The following is a 14,885-nucleotide window of genomic DNA, read 5'->3' on the forward strand; positions in this document are numbered from 1 at the left end:
CAGGCTGTTGATGGGTCTCCCCAAGTGGGAGCACATCCAGCCTGGGTTGAAAGCGCTGCACTGGCTGCCAATAGTGTACCAAATCCGCTTCAAAGTGCTGGTTCTTACCTTTAAGGCCCTATATGGCCAGGGTCCGACCTACCTGAGGGACCGCCTTTCCCCACATATACCCCCAAGAGCACTTCGGTCGGGGACACAACACCGCCTGGTGATTCCAGGCCCCCGGGAGGCAAAGCTTGCTGCGACCAAGGCCAGATCCTTCTCAGTGGCGGCCCCCACCTGGTGGAACGAGCTCCCGGAGGAGATCAGGGCCCTGCGGGACCTTATGCAGTTCCGCAGGGCCTGCAAGACGGAGCTCTTCCGCCAGGCTATTATATAGGAGCCACCACCTCTGCCACCTCTATTATTACCATCATTGGAACAACGGGGTTGGGAGTGGTCCCCGGAAGAACTGCCATAATTCTGCATGGCACTGATGCTGCTGGACTGGCTTGGACCATCGACAGGACAATTTCACCTTCATGAAATGATCGATACCATTTTCAGAGACCATCTTGTTGTATGGAGCACTTTATTTGTCTTTGCTGTGACTTAATAGCTTTTAATGTTTTATATTGTTTTAATGTATGGACTTGTGCCCCCGTGTAAGCCACCCTGAGCCCGTTCGCGGGGAGGGCGGGGTAAAAATGCAATAAATAAAATAAATAATAAATAAAAATATTCATACTACACAACAATTTGACTAAAACATTGCCTTAAAATACATCTCACTTCAAAAGGGAAAAAATCATTGGCTTTTTAAAATGGTCCCTTAAATTTGAGGAAGACGCCTCAGTTTTTGTTTTTTTCTTGGTACCCATTAAGATGCATTTCACATTCCAAAGGAGAATATTTGATAGGAGGGGTTTTTCCCCAGTAGCCCCCCAAATTCTCCAGGTTTTATGTAGGACAAATTAAAAAAAAGGTTCTTGTGGGGGGAGACTGTTTTTCTGACCCTCCCCACCTCCCAGACCCTTCACCTTCAGTCAAGTTCAGGGTGCTGGTACTACTAATCTTCCATGGTGTGACACTACAGTATTGTAAGCTAGTTATGTTTGGGCGGTTGTTGTTGTTTTAAACTCATTCAATTCCTGTTGTTTTAAACTTCTACAATAAGAAATCCTGCAAAACCCTCTCTTTCCCCACTTCAGGAAAACCTTGTGGCAGAAAAAGAGAATGACCTTCAAAAATGGCGTGCTGAGAGAGATCAGCTGGTGGCAGCTTTGGAAGTTCAGCTGAGCTCCCTGATTTCTAGCAATGCACAAAAAGATGCCGAAATAGAAGAGCTGAAGAAGGCAGAACTGAGAGCTCCCACACAGGTCTGTGTATGTGTTTTTTTTTCTTTCCCACTGCCTTTTTTTGCCATTGATTTAGCCCCACATATAATTATTCTGCCTATTGTGCTTTTAGGCAATGGGCTGATTTTTAGTTGCAAAATAAACGATGCTACTTCTTCTGTATATACTTCATTTTAAGTCTGTTAATGGGTTAATGTTAATGGGTCTCTCTAGAAGGGACCACATTCAGCCTGTGCTGAAAGCGCTGCACTGGTTGCCAATAGTGTACCGGATTCGCTTCAAAGTGCTGGTTCTTACCTATAAAGCCTTACATGGTCTGGGTCCAACCTTCCTGAGGGACCGCCTTTCCCCGTATGTTCCCCCAAGAGCACTACGGTCTGGGGCCCAAAATTTGTTAACTATTCCGGGCCCCAGGGATGCCAAACTGGCCGCCACTAGGGCCAGGGCTTTTTCGGTGGCGGCTCCTACCTGGTGGAATGAGCTCCCGGAGGAGATCCGGGCCCTGCGGGATCTTGTGCAGTTCCGCAAGGCCTGCAAGACGGAGCTCTTCCACCAGGCTTTTGAGTAGGAGCCGCCGCCCCCCACTATATCACCACCAATGTTCCCTCTAAGGTGTGGAGTCTTGTGAGCAAAAATTCTACTTTTTGAGTTACTGGTATTAAAGTTGTGAGCAAATGATTTGGCTACTGCATAAATTAATTTGCTCTGGAGACATCTTTCCTGAGCTAAGAGAAAAATGTGTGAGCCAGAGGCTAAAAAACTGTGAGCTAGCTCACACTAACTCAGCTTAGAGGGAACAGTGATCACCACCGTGGTGGGCTGGAAGAGGCCCTGAGAATAAACACCTGAACATGACTGAAGCCTTGGGCCGTCTACCGGGAACATCTGGAATTGTTCCGTCATCTTTGGATCTTGAAGACCTTGAAGAATACTGAGCACTTTATCTGAATTAGGATTGGGATTTTAAGATGTATAGTATGTTTTTAAATTATAAGTATATTGTGTTTTTATTGTAGTAAGGTTACATTGCCTTTGTAAGCCGCCCTGAGCCCTACGGGGGAGGGCGGGGTATAAATTTGAAAAATAAATAAATAAAGTGTTGAAATGGTGTTAATGTTTTGGGGAACACTATTTAGGTGGAAACACAACACAAAGATGTTTTAAATAAATAAGATTTAAGTCCATGATAGTTCTTGAACTAAATTTTCCCAGGTAAATTACCTGTAGCCTTCAAACACTAGACTTGATGGCTAAAAATTCTCACTTCCTATATTCCCTGGGTTTTGAACAAGGTTGCCATAATCATGACAAATTCATGAGGAGGGCATGTTTCAGGGCATGCCTGGCCTTGTAGTTCTTACTTGCTGTTGACAGACCTAACCAAAATGAAGCAGTCATGTCCATTTCTTTTTACTTGTGCCTTCAGGGTCTTAATTTCTTTAGCTATAACTTCCATATTGAATTGCTTTTCAGCAACTGCATTAACTTTATCTTGGGTATACAAATCCAGTAGGTATTTATTGATATACTCAAAGTTTGTGTTTCACTAATCCATTCAAACTCTTATAGCTAAAATGTCCTTTTCTTTTTTCTTTTGATTAAGGATCATGAAACTGCCCTAAAAGAACTTAGAAGACAGTTGGCTGAGAGAGACAATATTATTCAGGAATTAAAGCAAAGTTATGTAAACTCTAAAACAAAAATGTTGCCCATGCCAGTGGAAGCCAAACAACATAAAATGGAAGATCTCCATGGCCGTAAGGTAAGCTTCAGGATTTTAACAATACCTTTTGAGTCTAATCAGGGCCAATAAACAATTGCATCGAACACATTTAAACTACCTCCTGAATAATTACACACAATATTAACAAAGATGTGGTTGTATGAATCAATCAATTTAGGTTCTAAATTAGATTTACTGTAGATATTAAAACAGGCATAACATCTGCAGGATTCCTCAGTAAGGTTTACTAGTCTCAAGCCAGATCTCTACCTCTTGAGTTCCTGTTTCCTGTCCTATTATACTACATCTCCCAGCAGGCAGTGTTAACAACTTTTGTTTATAGTCACTGCCGTATCTAAGAAGACCACAGATGTTCTTCTGACATGGGAACTTTGAATGAAAAGCAAAGCCTTTTAAAATATTGTCCTGAGTCTTTTGTCCTGAGCATTCCTGGGTAGAAGAAGAAGAGAAGATTAAGAAGAGATTGGATTTTTACCCCACCCTTCACTCAGAGTCTCAGAATGGCTTACAATCTCCTTCCCTTCCTCTCACCACAACAAACACCCTGTGAGGTAGGTAGGGCTGAGAGAGCTATCAGAGAACCGCTTGAGAAAACAGCTCTGCGAGAACTGTGGCTGACCCAAGGTCACCCAGCAGCTGCATGTGGAGAAGAGGGGAATCAAACCCGATTCTCCCAGATTAGAGTCCGCACACTTAACCACAACACGAAACTGGTTCTACACAAGTAAAATTGCTTGTGCTTGAAATTCCTCAAGCTACTAATATTAATTAGGAGCAGTTGACCACATCTAATTTTAAGCATTTATCAGCCACATTTTCTGCCCCAAACCTGCTACTCCGAGTGCTTACCAAGAGAGAGAGAGAGAGAGAGAGAGAGAGATCCTACAAATCAAACCAGCGTCAACCAAACAAATACAACTTGGGCAGATCATGCTAAATCTGCAATTAAGTCAAAGTAATCACAAAATAAATGACACCTTCTCTCTAGTTAAGTGTGCTGTTTGATAAAGCCAGAACTTGAGTGCTGAAAAACCATCCGAGCAGGAACCAAAAAAGCTGTGGGTACCCTGATAGAGAAGGCCCCATTGTGTGTTCTCACAGCCCTCTCCTCCCTGAAGGATGGAATGTAAATTAGGGCACTTGTGATTTTTACCACCACTGAGTGCTTACTGCATCAGAATAGATTTGAACTATATAAATATCATTCTCTTTCTTTTGCAGCTTAAAGAGAAGCAAATTGAGTCAGTAAATTGCAACCGTGTTGGGGACACTGATTCACAGCTACAAAATTCTAGCAGGGCATCTTCAGTAGAAGATATTCAGGTAGATTTTCATGCTGAAAAGGAACTGCTTATGAAATCTGATAAGACACCCTTTCCTCCATAAACAGCTTTAGCTCTTGGGTGAATGGCAGCAAATTAAGATTGCTTTATCCCAGCTACTGAGAAGGATGAAGAGGAAGCTGTTCTTAGGTTGAATTGGGAAGCTGCCAGAGGAACTTTTAGGGAAACACATTTTTGATTTTGCCGTGCTAAAAGCAGGTCTTCCGTTTGAACCTAGCTGATATTTCAGTAGCAAAACACTTCTCTGTGTTTGCTTGTGTCTTGTTCAACCTCTAAACTTTGTAAATAATTTTGATTTCAAAGACCAGAAGTCACCATCTAGTGTGTGCACTTTATTCCAGCAACAATAATTACAATTAATTTGGTTCCGTTTTGGGGAAAAGGAAACTTGAAAATAACTGTCTTATTCTTAGGCTATCAAGACGCGGTTCCCAATACAAACATTTCTTTCTTTCCCCCCCCCCCCCCCCAATGGCTAGTGAGTAGCAAGATACTTCACACCAGAAATTTTGATGGGAGAACTTTTTTTGTCTCGCCTTAATGCCAAACTTAATAGCTAGGTGCCTATTTAATAGAGCAGTGAAATGGGGCCACTCATAGATGTGGTAGGGATTTTCTGCATACTTAATAGGCTTACCAGAAGCAAAGCCATTCACAAGCAACTTGATGAGAATTTATCTCATGCTCTAGGGGGACATGGGATGTTGAGGGCAGTGGAATGTTGAGAAGACTTCTATTGGCTCAAATGTTTAACAGCTTAAAATGCCAGGGAGGGTAGGGCAGGGTTGGGAAGAAACTTTACACTTTCTTTCTAGAAGCCCCCAATTTGTTTGTCTTTACCTTCTTTTTATTCTAATCACAGGACCAGTCGGAAATCATCCTAGATTCTTGTGAAGTGTCTTCAGAGAATGACGTAACTAGCCGCTTTCCAAAGCCTGAAATGGAAATTCATTTTACACCCTTGCAACCCAATAAGATGGAAGTGAAACATCAAGGCAGTCCTTCTTCAGTGACTATAAAAGTGCCCAAGGCAAGGAAAAGAAAGAGCAGCACAATGGATGAGGTATTAAACTCTGAAAGAGACAAATACAAACAAGCTGCCGTTACCTTATTTGTAGACTACTGTACATAGCACAATATAGAGAAGGGAGAACCACCAAGAGAGAAATAGCCGAAGGGGATCCCCAATTGTTCTGTCGTGCTGCGCTGTCTTTGATCTCTCTCTGTTTCTTACTTGGACACGCAGGATGCTGTAAAATGTGTCTTGCCTAGAACCTGTATTAACATAAGATCTGCACAATGTTTATTGGATCTGACCCAGAATTGGGGGGAGGGGATATGTTGTTTTCCCATCTTTTAAATTTATAGTATGTCCAAATGTCTTGAGGACTAATTCTGATTACAGAACTGGCAGCTCATGAGTGGTGGTTATCAAGCTTGGCCAGGAGTGGGGGAGAGGCGGGGTATTAAAAATTAGATTTGTTGTTTTGTTTGCATCTGAACGAGGTGGTTGGTGACTGACAATGCAAACCCTAAGCAGAGTTATACCCGATTGGGATTGCACGATAAATCACAGGAGCGTTGAATAGGAGTATTGCCCATTATGGTTAGTGTGTGTGCACTTTAGTATCATTGTATGCAGTATTAAAGAATAACAAAGAGCTACTTCTACACCTGGTATTGTACTTAAAGACTTGCAGAAAAGAGCCATTTGAACTGGAATTCATTATTGCGCATTAATCCTTGGAGAAGGTGGGTTCATTGAAACCATAACCTCTCTCTTCCAACTATTCTTTTCAAGAGCAGTATATTGTCAAGTCTCCGGAAATGCAAACTTAGAAATAAGGGCACTTCTGATGGTGTTGGTCAGGTACTGATTCTTTGCGCTTTATGCTGTTCTCACTATTGTAGAAGTCTTGATAACATAGTGTACTGTAACAGAATCCATATTTAATCTAGTAGTATATTTAGAGCCTATCATTAGAAAAGCTGAACTTCAGTGAAAATAATGCGTACCGCTGCTCCTTCATTTGCCTTTCTCTTTACCTCTGTTTTCATTTCGCCTGCTATTTCAATCCTAGCTCAGTATTCCAAGAAACTGAAACTGTTTGCACAACAATTAAAATTAACCAGTCATTAGTCTGAGATGTCAGCTGAAGCAACTGTGACTTAATCCAAGCTTCAGTGTGAGTCATATTTACCTGAAAGTGAATTCCATTGAGGGAAGCTAGATTTCCTGTGGCTGCCTATTTTGCAGTTTTGAAGAACAGGATGCTGAAATTGGGACTGTAACTGTCTTTGAGGACGGTGCTTCCAAAGCCAGGATTTGAAAGCTGCGGCAGGCAATCAGATTTACAAAGTGACAGCGATGGGGCTCTAAGCTTCTTGTTTTTCCCACCACCCATGCCTTTTGCTTTGCTGTGAATCGATTGGCAGTCTCTTTTAAAACTCTTAGACTATATTAGTCCATGTTTAGAGTACAGGTTATATGCAGCTTCACTGAGATAAATTGGGACCTTACTCACCCCAAGATGAATACACTTTTAGCCAGTATCAGGCGTATTAAAATTCATTAAGCATGACCAATTTCAACACCTTCTCATGTTTGCTTTTGGCAGCTTTGTTCATATTGGGTAGGGGTGAAACATCTTCAGTCATGTGTAGTCAAACTAAAATCCCCGTGGTCTACCAATTTTTCTCAAATGTATCAAGCAGAAGCATAGACATGACCTCTTAATGGTTAAGGCATAACTACTCTGTTTTGAGTAATCTTGAGTAGACATGGTTTAACAAAAATTAGTGCCAATCCAGCTAATCCAGCCCAGAAGCCTTGATATGCTCTACTGGAAAACAGCAGTGATGGATCACAGTCTGCCCTTTACCCTCCCATGTTTACTCCTGTACTCCCGTCCCTCAAGCTTGAATGGTAGCCACCCTCTGCGAAATCAGTGCATATTATGATTCCCCCTCCCTCAAGACTTGTTGGTCTGAGAAAACTGCTCTGTCCAGCTCTGCTCTACAGTTCGGTTCACTGAAGAAGAAAAATCTTGCATCCACATGCTGAATATCAGCTGCTTATTATTAGTAGATTGCTACCAGTTTAACAGTGTAACTGAGGAAATCTAAATATGTGCCTCTTGGGCAAATGGGCTACACAGATGGAATAGTAAAGAAATAAAATATAGCAGTGGCAAAACTAATGGCCATTTTTCAGTTTCCATTTCACTAGGGAGGACGTTTGTTCTGTGCCTACAGTTTAAGCTGGAATGTCTAATAGCTTCTGAATGTCTGGACATTGCCATCAGTTCAGTTTTTAGTAATAGTCCCCTTTTAGCTGAAAATAAAAATTAATGACTAACAAAGTAGCCCATGAACCCTTGTTGGAAGTTGAGCATGCTCTTCTGTTTTTAAGGAGGATGTGAAGAATGAAAATGAGAAGAATGCTGAAACCCCAGCAAATGGCTCATCAAGCAGACAAAAGAAAAAGGTTTGTGTGCACAGAACTGCAGAGAATGTCACAATAACTTGCATATTGTACTGGCTTGCAGGTTCTGAGTATCAGGTGCCAGAAGTCAGGCAAGGCAGGGTCATTCAGTCCAAGGTCAGGGCTCCAGAAGTCAGGCACGGCAACGTAGTTCAGACTAAGGTCAGGGGTCTAAAAGTCAGGCAAGGCAGAGGCGGTGGCTTAGCATCTCTTGTATGTGTTGCATCCGCACCTAACAGCCTCTCTTGGCTGGTTTTTATAGCCCCATACCTAAGGGTCACGCTGGTAGCCAGCTGCTCAGAAGCAGTCCTGCAACTACTCATCTTTATTATTGGCAAGCAGCTGGTGTCGGGCCAGGAGGCATGCACTTTGCTGTCTTGTCTGTAGCTCTTTTCTCAGCCTCCATCTGTGGCGCTCTAAGGGTGTGGGTGATACTAGTGGGCTGGGAACAGCCAACTGAGGTTCACCTGCTGAATCAGGGCTGAAGAGTGTCAATGGCTCTGCACCCACTGTTGGCTGTGAATCCTGATGAGCCTGCAGCTAATTTTCCTGCTGGTCAACTACTCCTGTTAACTCGAGGCTGGCAACACGGGGCTCCTCTTGAGGAGTCCTTGCTATCACTGAGCCCTTGCTGACCCACACCACCTACATATGTGTGTGTGAGTGTGTGAGAGAGAGAGCCGTGACGTCTCTGCAGCAATATTTCCCTGCTCGCTTAGACAAACACTTAACAGCAGTATTGAGTTTCCCCCTTTGGCATCAATAAAGAAGTCCAGCAACCAAGAGTATAAGGAAGCTGGATCAAGAGGTTCCTCCTTTTCTCTTGAGATCTGGATTTCCCTGCCTCTAGAGAAGGTGGACATAATGGTCTACTCCAGAGCCAGCCTCTTTTCTTTCAGTCTTCCTGGCCAAAGAGAGAAGGGGGAGAGAGACTGAATATTCCAGTGTCTACAGTGCTACTTATCCAACAGCTCCCTGCTCCTCTGAAATGTGGTAACTACAAACCTGTCTGAGAGTCTGTGCTTACTTTCTGGAACTAGATATATAATGGGAAGCAGTGATGGTGGGGAATCAAGCAGTCACAAGAGGTAGTGATTAGTTCAAACTGTTGCAGAATTGAATAATTGTAATTTGTGTGTGTGTGTGTATAAATAAATAAAACATTCTGTCCTTGACACTATGTTTGCCTAGCAGGGGGACACTTTTTCCTCAGCCACAGAAGCAGTTTAACTCTTAGGGGATGACACAATCATTTTAGCATCAGTGGGCCTCTTGTACTTGAGATGGCCCCCCTCCAAATACCCTGGCCATGCTTGTGGCCACAGCCAGGCTCTATGTATGTATGCTCTAACATTCACAGTTGCACTTTCCAAGTCATTACGGCCACACACATTTCTGCTGCTGTAGATGTAGTTACTACCTGAAGGCCCTGGTTCACACAAGTGGCGCCTCTATGTCAATACAATCCATCTCTGCCCCTCACACCTTTTGAAGATATTAAGTGTGGGGGCTGCTCTCATGTTTGAGCTGATTGGGGGGGCAGGCAGAGTGTGCCAATCAATGCTCCCTCTAAGCTGTGGAGTCTTGTGAGCAAAAATTCTACCTTGTGAACTCCTGGCCTTAAAGTTGTGAGCGAGCGATTGGGCTACTGCATAAATTAGTTTGCTCTGGAGCCCTCCTTCCTGAGCTAGGACAAAAATGTGTGAGCCGGAGGCTAAAAAACTGTGAGCCAGCTCACACTAACTCAGCTTAGAGGGAACACTGGTGCCAATAGTAGGGCATTGGTTTTAACACTGTATTTGTTCCAAAACGCAAAAGCCAGCTTTAACATTTGTGCGGAGAAATCTAGCTGTAGCCAAAAAGTCTTTCCACTTACATGTTCTAGTCGCGTCAAATCTTGAGTTAAGCCCTGCTAAGAATCCCATGCGATGTAAAAAACAAGGGAACTTGTAGCCAAGGGATGCTTATAAACCAAACATTTAACGTGTCTTTTTCAATCTCCTATGTTCTTTCAGACCGTTCCTGATCCCTCTCTTAAGAAGAATTATTCCCTGAGAAGAAGGCATTTTGCTGAAAGTGTAACATCGCCTGGAAACAAAGGTGGATCCTTGCACAAATTTGGCTATTTCTTGCAGAGCTCTCCTACAATCATTCACTCCAAAGGTAAACGACAAAAGTGAAAAATCAATGCCTTAAATACTAGCCCGTTATAAGACTGTATCTGTAGCTCCTGCTTGAACAATGAGAAATGGTGGTTTTAAATAAGCCTGTGATGGAGCTTCCATTCCCTCAAATACTTGTTGGCTAGCAATAATGAAATGACTAAGCATTTGCAAAAGGGACCAGTGCCCCATGACACTTACCAGCAACACACAGTCCTTTTGGGGCTTTAGTTGGCACAGTGGTTTGGGGAAGGTAAGGGATTGTTTCCTACCGCTTACCTGTATCCAAGGCTTAGAACAGTTGCCTCTCACTTGGACCCTCTTGCCAAGGGCAAAGGCTTAGCAGAGTGGGAGGGATTTCTTCTAATTTCTGGTGGTGAAGGTAAGAAACGGCAGGAAGAAGATCTGGTGCCATATTTTTTTTTACTTTCCCAAAGCAGCAGAGCAGATAAGACTGCCTCCCTTCTCCACCAGGCCTTGTATGTGCCAAAATATTTTGAGGAGTGATCAAGGCTTGGTGGCGAGCAGCATTAGAGGCTGGTGAGCAAAAGGGTGTCCTCACTGAAGAAGCCTTCAACCCATATTCAGTGCAGAGTAAGGATTGGAAAGACCGCCCCACCCCTGGCCTGGGGCAACAGCAGCCATTGGCCCTACTTGCCATAGAACAGTAGGGGACGGAACAGGGAGTGTCTTTGCTTAAGCACATTCTTGTTGTATGTTTCCCAGTTTTGTGAAGAACTGTTTTTAAAATTGGCTTGAGCCAAGGGGGAGGGGGATACTTCTGTAGAACAATTTTGCAGAGTAGTTCCTCTTTTATAAAGCAGAGTTCCGATAAGAATGCAGTATAAACAGCGCCGCTTATGCTGCTTTAGTGTGTTTGTACAAAAGTCTTTAAAAGTTTTTGAAAATGCCTCTTTCAGCTAAGAAATTGATGGCAACAATAAAATCTCCCAAATCTACAGAGGAGGGATCTGTTAAAGAAAATGATCTCAAGCCAAAGAGAGCCAAGCGGAGGCTGTATAACATGGGCATTTCGTCCCCGATGGAGTTTTCTGGGCATGTGGTAAGTGACTTTGTGAAGCTAACCTTTTAAAAAGTATAGACCTTGGTGGCAAGGCAGGAATGATTCTGGAGCCCCAGCATTGTAAAAATGGTTTTTAATTTAAATTTATGCATTTAAAATATTTCTATCATGCCTTATATTTGCATACTTAAGGTGGGTATTGTATAGCACAGTGATCCTAAATCTGTCTTCTCTGTCGCGTGAATAGATTTCTATATAAGAGCAGGCATGCTGGGAATGGGCAGTGGTCCTTCTAGCCCAGCATCATGTTTCTCACAGTGCCCAGCCAGATCCCCCCCCCCCCCCCCCCCCTGCAGACGAGCGTTTCTCCCTGTTGTTTCCCAGTGCTGGTGTTTAGTGGGTTTCTGACTCCGGACATGCATTGCCATTTAGTCATTGTGGGTAATAAACCCCTGATGGGACCTGTCCTCCATGAATTTGTCTAATCTCCTTTTTAAGCCAACTAAACTAGTGGTCACCACACTGTCCTGTCCAAGTGAATTCCACAAGCCAGTTGGTCTTTGAATGAAGAAGTACTACCTCCACCCCACCCACCCCCTGTCCTGAATCTGCTGCCTATCAACTTGATTTTGGTGTCCACAAGTTCTATTATTATGGGAGAGGAAGAAGTCATCACTATCTTTTTTTTCTACACTGCATATGTTCTCTAAGATTTCTTGTGAAGCTGTATAAATTGAACCAGCTGACTCAGTCTAGAGGGGTTAAGTTGGAATGAGAAGACAGGGGACCACAGTGTGAAATGAGTTTCTCTTCTTCCTGTCCCAATGTGTGTTCCCAATGAAGAATTTCTGAGATGGTATAGTAGATGTTCTTAGCATTATCCTAAGGAATGTTGTGACAGCCAGCTCTTGTCTTCAGAGTGTTGAGCTGATAGGTGTGTGACCATATTGATATCAGCGGTTATGGTGAAACACTGGCCAATCTAAGCGAGTTAATAATGAGCAAAGGCTACGGGCCTCCCAAAGTGAGCACAGTGTAAAACGTTAGTTGGTTTCAGTGTGGGTCAACGAGAACCATTCAAGGTCATTGTTTTCTTGGGATACTTAAGGCTCAAAACTAGAAGAAATAGATCCGGGACCTCTGTTTATCTTTTATTAATTACATAATTGGGGTGCCTCCCCCATTTTTCATCAGACAACTGCTGTAATTGAAATTGGGACGTTATTTATGCATGCATTCGTCCTTTTGAAGGAAAAAAATGTGCCCATAATTTTTTCCCCTTCAAAGAGCTAATGAACAGTTCTGGGGGCTTCAGATGGCAAAGCTGTGTGCAGGGTGGGCTAAAATCCCTTTCTCTTCCATGCATGGACCTGATCAGAACTGTAGGAGTCCAAGTTGCAGTAACTTGGGTGTTTTTGGGTTTTGGGGTTTTTTTTAAAAAAAGAAAGCTTGAGACCTGTGATCTCTTTCTTGTCTAGTTTGATCCTACAAGTGAACAAGCCATTCTTTTTTGGATGAACTAGGAAGGAACCTAGGGACTTCAAAACTATTATGGATGGAGCCTTCTATTTCAACAAGGAAAGAGAACACCAGTGAATTTAACTCTTTGGGGAAATTGCTCCTTGCCCTGCCCACTATCACTGAGATGGATGGCTAGAAGTGTCACTAGCGTTGGTGGGGGGTGTCAGTTCCACCCACTCTGTTCCTATGAAGATCTGAACAGCCCTCAAGTCTATGGAAAGATGCTGTCGTCAGAAGCAGCCCTGCCTTCCAACCCAATTGCTCGGGGATGCAGATGCATGGAGGGAAGGCTTGGCTCTCTGTCCTGCCGCTGCTAGCAAGATAGTATGGGCAAGTGACCTGGATGGTGTTGGCTTGGTGCACTCTAGTAGGGATATCAGTTATATTTATTTATTTATTGGCAAGGGAGATTCTTTTCTAGGATGTGAGATACACATTCAACGCCTGCCCATGTTGAGACTGACATCCACTTTGTTCAAGTGTTTTGTAAGCCACATTGAAAGCCTTAATCTTTTTGTTGAATTGAATGTCGGACTGAGAACTTCCTTAAATTCCTTTACAGATTGTGATGGATCAAAAGGAAAGCGATCACGAAATCATCAAGCGGCGGCTCCGAACAAGGAAAACATAATTTCCCCTCCACACACACACACACTCATGTGGATCTAATCATGCATCTAATTTAAAGACTTGGTGGTGGACTTCCAGAACGTAGCTCTTCCAGAGTAGATGAGTGTGGACTGAAAACCGCTATGTTGACTGAACACCGCTCTTAACGACATGTATATAGTAAGTTTTGTGCACTCTGTTTCATGTTCCCAAAATTCCTGTGTAAATTTTCTTTATTGTACTGAAGTGTACTAAAAATGGAAGAGATTAAACGTATTACTACATACCACTTTGCTTTCAGACTAGTAATTATATCTGATTTTTTTGTTGTGGAGGCGATAATACATAGAGCAGCATGTCCCACGGTTACCATTGTGCCCAGCTCCTATTTTAAAGAGTTCAGCATCTTCACAGTCATTGTTCATTGTGTTGCTTTTAAAAAGAACATTCTACACCTTAAGACTGTGGTGCTTGACTTTAAAATGTGCAAGCCATGCCAGATGAATTCCTGGATGCCAAAGGGAGGCTGAGCTGTGGCCTTACATGGGTCTTGGCCCTAGGCACTGGCAGTACCCAAGGAACTTTTGCCCATGTTCTCCTCTACCAGGTGGGTAAAGAAACTCATGTGTCTCCCCCCACCCTGCTCCAGCACAAGGGTCTGTAAGTGGCCCCAACTACTGCAAGCACCACACAATCCCTGCACTATATATTGCTGCTGTAGGTGTATAGATCTCTGCTGCAGATTATCTTGTCACAATAACAGTATAGGTTAGAGCCCCAGCTGTATCCGCTGCCTTTCCAAATACAAAATAAAAACTAAAGCTTTTCGGTCAGCTTTTAGGACTGTTCTGCCTTGATTTCTACGGCTTTGGTTTCTCCCTGGGATAACCTCTACTTTGAAAGAAAAACAAACTAATGAATGTTCCCAGGCTACATCTTAACCGTATATATTTACTTTAATGGCTGCGCTAATGCACATTTGTGCAACCAGCAGGGAACGAAATTAAGCACTTCAAAAGTCTCACTACATTAATTCGTTCTATAGAAGGGAGGCCTTCGGCCAACCCCAAAATAGGTGCTCTTTGTATCTTGTAGTGGCCGAGTGCCGTATAGAAGAGCTACAGGGGATTGTGTCAAGTGTTATGTTTGCGTGAGGTGGTCCTCTCTTGGAAAAGTATGCTTTTTCGTTCACAGGAAGGAGGGTGGGATAGAAAGTGAACCAAATAAATAAATTGTTCACACACTCCCTCCACTTCTCGTATCTCTGATCCAACATTGGCTTCTCTTATGTTCTTATCTCAGGGCGTGACTGTGCTCTTTGTGTTTTGAAATGTAGGAAGACCTGCTTGTGGGCACTTCTAGGCCTAATGTATGTGGGCACTTCTAGGCCTAAGGTCACTGTAGCAGAAAGCCATTATTGGGCTGGGCCTAGGATTCAAATTTCACCTGAATCACGAAGCTCACCTTGACAGCCTTGGCACAAGTCACTGATCCATACTTTAAACTGTCCTCTAGATTCATCTTCTCCCTGAATCCTGTCCCCTCAGACAAAATAGAATTGTACTTTCTAATAAGGCCTCAGTAGAAGCTCCTCCTCTTCCTCCTCCAGGGAGGGGCAGGGGCCAGCGAGAATTTATTTTTTCCCCATGAGATGTGATTAA

At 43.2% G+C, this 14,885-nt stretch overlaps 1 protein-coding gene across 1 annotated transcript in view; it reads left to right on the forward strand.

The window, feature by feature from the left end:
- The window catches only part of KIF20B (kinesin family member 20B), a 62,905-nt gene extending 49,544 nt beyond the window's left edge, over positions 1 to 13,361 (forward strand). Inside the window, exons 27-36 of the mRNA XM_015428261.1 lie at positions 1,191 to 1,362; positions 2,138 to 2,151; positions 3,013 to 3,099; positions 4,303 to 4,404; positions 5,287 to 5,487; positions 6,226 to 6,294; positions 7,837 to 7,911; positions 9,924 to 10,071; positions 10,991 to 11,133; positions 13,178 to 13,361. Of these exons, the coding sequence (XP_015283747.1) occupies positions 1,191 to 1,362; positions 2,138 to 2,151; positions 3,013 to 3,099; positions 4,303 to 4,404; positions 5,287 to 5,487; positions 6,226 to 6,294; positions 7,837 to 7,911; positions 9,924 to 10,071; positions 10,991 to 11,133; positions 13,178 to 13,246 (1,080 nt within the window). The 3' untranslated portion in view covers positions 13,247 to 13,361. The remainder of the gene's footprint in view (positions 1 to 1,190; positions 1,363 to 2,137; positions 2,152 to 3,012; positions 3,100 to 4,302; positions 4,405 to 5,286; positions 5,488 to 6,225; positions 6,295 to 7,836; positions 7,912 to 9,923; positions 10,072 to 10,990; positions 11,134 to 13,177) is intronic.
- The last annotated feature ends 1,524 nt before the right edge of the window (positions 13,362 to 14,885 follow it).

Source organism: Gekko japonicus, unplaced genomic scaffold, assembly GCF_001447785.1.
Source record: "Gekko japonicus isolate JY-2015 unplaced genomic scaffold, Gekko_japonicus_V1.1 scaffold2122, whole genome shotgun sequence".
In the NCBI taxonomy this organism is placed as follows: domain Eukaryota; kingdom Metazoa; phylum Chordata; class Lepidosauria; order Squamata; family Gekkonidae; genus Gekko; species Gekko japonicus.